Source organism: Cherax quadricarinatus, chromosome 62, assembly GCF_038502225.1.
Source record: "Cherax quadricarinatus isolate ZL_2023a chromosome 62, ASM3850222v1, whole genome shotgun sequence".
Classification (NCBI taxonomy): Eukaryota; Metazoa; Arthropoda; class Malacostraca; order Decapoda; family Parastacidae; genus Cherax; species Cherax quadricarinatus.
In genome coordinates this window covers 7,354,945-7,359,944 of record NC_091353.1, presented here as the reverse complement: position 1 = coordinate 7,359,944, position 5,000 = coordinate 7,354,945, and the positions used below count along the sequence as shown (strand labels likewise).

Genomic DNA, 5,000 nt, shown 5'->3' with positions numbered 1-5,000 from the left:
TATGGGGTAGGTTTAAGAATGTTGTGTTAGAGTGTTCTGCAGAAGTTTGTGGTTACAGGAAAGTGGGTGCGGGAGGGAAGAGGAGCGATTGGTGGAATGATGATGTAAAGAGAGTAGTAAGAGAGAAAAAGTTAGCATCTGAGAGGTTTTTACAAAGTAGAAGTGATGCAAGGAGGGAGGAGTATATGGAGAGGAAAAGAGAGGTTACGAGTGTGGTGAAGCAATGTAAAAAGAGAGCAAATGAGAGAGTGGGTGAGATGTTATCAACAAATTTTGTTGAAAATAAGAAAAAGTTTTGGAGTGAGATTAACAAGTTAAGAAAGCCTAGAGAACAAATGGATTTGACAGTTAAAAATAGGAGAGGAGAGTTATTAAATGGAGAGTTAGAGGTATTGGGAAGATGGAGGGAATATTTTGAGGAATTGTTAAATGTTGATGAAGATAGGGAAGCTGTGATTTCGTGTATAGGGCAAGGAGGAATAACATCTTGTAGGAGTGAGGAAGAGCCAGTTGTGAGTGTGGGGGAAGTTCGTGAGGCAGTAGGTAAAATGAAAGGGGGTAAGGCAGCCGGGATTGATGGGATAAAGATAGAAATGTTAAAAGCAGGTGGGGATATAGTTTTGGAGTGGTTGGTGCAATTATTTAATAAATGTATGGAAGAGGGTAAGGTACCTAGGGATTGGCAGAGAGCATGCATAGTTCCTTTGTATAAAGGCAAAGGGGGCAAAAGAGAGTGCAAAAATTATAGGGGGATAAGTCTGTTGAGTATACCTGGTAAAGTGTATGTTAGAGTTATTATTGAAAGAATTAAGAGTAAGACGGAGAATAGGATAGCAGATGAACAAGGAGGCTTTAGGAAAGGTAGGGGGTGTGTGGACCAGGTGTTTACAGTGAAACATATAAGTGAACAGTATTTAGATAAGGCTAAAGAGGTTTTTGTGGCATTTATGGAATTGGAAAAGGCGTATGACAGGGTGGATATGGGGGCAATGTGGCAGATGTTGCATGTGTATGGTGTAGGAGGTAGGTTACTGAAAGCAGTGAAGAGTTTTTATGATGATAGTGAGGCTCAGGTTAGAGTATGTAGGAAAGAGGGAGATTATTTCCCAGTAAAAGTAGGCCTTAGACAAGGATGTGCGATGTCACCGCGGTTGTTCAATATATTTATAGATGGGGTTGTAAGAGAAGTAAATGCTAGGGCCTTGGCAAGAGGTGTGGCGTTAAAAGATAAAGAATCTAACACAAAATGAGAGTTGTCACAGTTGCTCTTTGCTGATGACACTGTGCTTTTGGGAGATTCTGAAGAGAATTTACAGAGGTTGGTGGATGATTTTGGTAAGGTATTACCTGGAGTTTACCTGGAGAGGGTTTCGGGGGTCAACGCCTCCGCGGCTCGGTCTGAGACCAGGCCTCATGGTGGATCAGGGTCTGATCAACCAGACTGTTACTGCTGGCCGCACGCAAGCTGACGTACGCTACAGCCCGGTTGGTCAGGTACTGACTTTAGGTGCCTGTCCAGTGCCTTCTTAAAGCCAGGGGTCTATTGGTAATCCCCCTTATGTATACTGGGAGGCAGTTGAACAGTCCTGGGCCCCGGACACTTATCGTGTTGTGTCTCAATGTACTCGTGGCACCCCTGCTTTTCATTGGGGGAATGTTGTATTTCCTGCAAAGTCTTTTGCTTTCATAGGGAGTGATTTTCGTGTGCATGTTTGGTACCAATCCCTCCAGGACATTCCAAGTGTACATTATCATGTGTCTCTCTCGCCTACGTTTGAGGGAATACAGATCAAGGACCTTTAACCGTTCCCAGTAGTTTGGGTGCCTTATCGCAATTATGTGTGCCTTTGAAAGCTCTTTGTACATTCTCCAGGTTTTCAATTTGGCCAGCCTTGAAGGGGGCAGTTAGTGTACATCAGTATTCCAGCCTAGAGAGCACAAGTGATTTGAAGAGAATCATCATGGGCTTGGCGTCCCTAGTTTTGAAGGTTCTCATTATCCATCCTATGTAAAAGAAGAAAATTCAAAGTGAATATAGGAAAGAGAAAGGTGATGAGGATAACAAAAAAAAATTAGGTAACGAAAGACAGCATATCAGATTGGAGGGAGAGAGTATGGAGGAGGTGAATGTATTCAGATATTTAGGAGTGGACGTGTCAGCAGATGGATCTATGAAAGTTGAGGTGAATCTTAACTTGCCTTGGTGGAAAACTTCCGATGTGTTAATAATAATAATAATAATAATAATAATAATAATAATAATAATAATAATAATAATAATAATAATAATAATAATATATATATATATATATATATATATATATATATATATATATATATATATATATATATATATATATATATATATATATATATATATATATATATATATATATATATATGCATATATACATATATAGATATACCGAGATGTGTATATCTCTGTTTTTACTATGAGATTTGCATATACACCGAGAATTATACTTTTTGTATATACCAAAATGTGTATATCTCTAGGTATATACGCAATATAAATCGAGACGTGTATATATCTTAATGAATATACCATACACCAAAAATTTGTATGTGTCTGTACAAACATAACCTATATTAATATCTATCCTATGACTTAAAGCCATTGTAAAGAAACTTTACAAGTGAAATTCAACCTTAATGACTCTGGCACAGTCGATAGACTTTAAATGTGTCAAGTTTACACAGGAAAAATAATGATAGATTATATGCCTAAGGTCTAGGCCTATATTAGGGATTACTGTCTTAATGCCGTTAGTATCGGATTTACAGACGGATTAATTGGCCCTGAGACAGGGGTTGCTTTTACCGGCGAAGCAGGCAGTCGATAGTCTTCAAACCTTAAATTAGAGGGTATAATATAGATAGGGTGGTGAATTAGACATATGTGTAACACCTGGGTATCTTTGTTGACAGATATATAGACTGATAAACATGTCAGAACAGGTTTTATTAGTCGGTAATAATGTCTCTGTCCTCACGTCTCTACAACAGAGTCATAAAGTCTGCTGGGCAGGTGCATTGCCTATCAGTAAAGATACGCAGGTGTTTCTGAAGCAAAAATTGGTAAATGAGATACAAGGACATCACTTCCGTGTCTTTATTGGCGGATCGTTCTGTCTGTATCGCTCACTTCTTCACTTGACTGCCGTTGGGGCAGTACAGTGCTGCAGTTGTGCCTTATTCAGAGCCGGATTCAGATTTTGTAGGCCCCTGGGCTACAGGTACTGTGAGGGCCTCTTATATAGATTCACTCTTTAGTAACAGGACTCAAGAGTTTATCATATACGTGATGTAATAACATTGAGGTTACAACAGTGACTGTGTACACTTTACACTTAAACTCTGGAGGCCCTCCAGTTGGCGGAGGTTCCTGGGTTCCAGCCCCTATAGCCCATCCCTTAATCCAGCCCTGACCTTATTTATCACCATGAGGGCATTGTCTATCGATACTGGGAGTTACTAACCTCGGAAATCTCTGCCGTTGAGCTCCCGTGAGGCAGGTATGGATGATGGTACTTGAAGGTGGTATCTTTGTAGTGTTCAACCCTCTCCACTAACTCCACCATTGCTGTAACATCGAAGGGCCACTTCTCGTGAAGTAGAGGAATGTACACACACCCGCCACCACCACACTCACACACACACACACACAAACACCTCCCTAAAAAAAACGCGTGTCAGACACGCCTTGGTGTTTGTTTAAATATATAATGATTGGAGAGTGTGGATATTTGGTGATGAAGGCCTTCACTGAGATTAAATCTTTCGTGTGGATGAGGATGCTGGTGGCATCGTAAGATCCAGCCTCCGATACGCTGAGATTTTTTTTCCCAACGACGGAATCACTCAGGAGTTTGTATACGTTTTCATCTTTTTGTTTCAAACTGAAAATAAACGATTACTGATACGTATAGGATAATTTTTGGTGTATATACAGTTTCAGTGAATTAGTTCTCGTGCAAGAAAAATCGATTAATGTGGCTTCTGTTTTTTATTTTTAGATATAAACACAAACACAGGCGAGAATAATCTTTAATTTCCTTGCTCCTAAATACAAGTTTATCAACACTTCTTAATTATTTCTTTATCAACATTTCTCTCGAGTAGAAATGTGTAAGTCATCCATTTCTCTATCTATGGACGAAGTCATAACAAAAGTCGGAATGGAAAAGCTTGAGTAGATAGGGTCTTGTTTTTCTTGTTATCCGATGTGTCAGCGTTCCAGTGCGGAGAACAACACTACTTGGGATCATCCAGATCACTGTACCGCATGACTGGAACAACTCAGGGGTAACCCAGGCTTCTTGAGTCGCTCTGTCTAACTGCTTGTCGATGCCGTTCGTACACTTGCTGGAACGTCACGAAGAAGCGAGACGGAAAACTTGCGATACTCGAGCCCTTATCTCTTCCCTCCTTGAAACGCCACGAAGAAGCGAAGCGGAAGATTGGAGAGACTCAAGCCTTTATCTCTCCCCTCCTTATAGGTCTTCAGGTCACTCAGGTAGAGAGACGGAGAGAGACAGGGGGAGAGAGAGAGAGAGCACACACACACACACCCTGCCAGTTACACGGTCGCACGTGTTCTAACCTTCCCTTCCAGTATTGGCCACACGGTCGTGCCCTGCCGCGTTCCGGTTGGGTTAATTTTAAAACTGACGTCAATTCGGACCAACCAGAGGAGACTTACCTGCCCCGACGGGCCAATAGAAGCCTCGGAAACCCAGCAATGGGCGGAGCCTCTGGAGCATTACAGGTGAGCACCAGCAAGTGGAAAAAAAAGAACGTGAAGATCCAGTGATAGCGCATCTAACATTACCATATATAGAGCGTCTCCAAAAACACAAATGTGTTTTTTTTCATATTAGAGCTCGGTAAATAGCTTTTAAGAAGGGGGTTAATGGAGAGGGATGGGTGCTACTGCCCTGGGGCACTCCTGCCCACATACCCACACGGCCTCCACATCC

General features: G+C 41.3%; 1 protein-coding gene across 1 annotated transcript in view; it reads right to left on the bottom strand.

The window, feature by feature from the left end:
- The window catches only part of LOC128687262 (Krueppel-like factor 5), a 69,560-nt gene extending 64,958 nt beyond the window's left edge, over nt 1-4,602 (bottom strand). Inside the window, exon 1 of the mRNA XM_053774608.2 lies at nt 3,501-4,602. Coding sequence (XP_053630583.2) covers nt 3,501-3,602 — 102 coding nt within the window. The 5' untranslated portion in view covers nt 3,603-4,602. The remainder of the gene's footprint in view (nt 1-3,500) is intronic.
- Nucleotides 4,603-5,000: the final 398 nt, after the last annotated feature.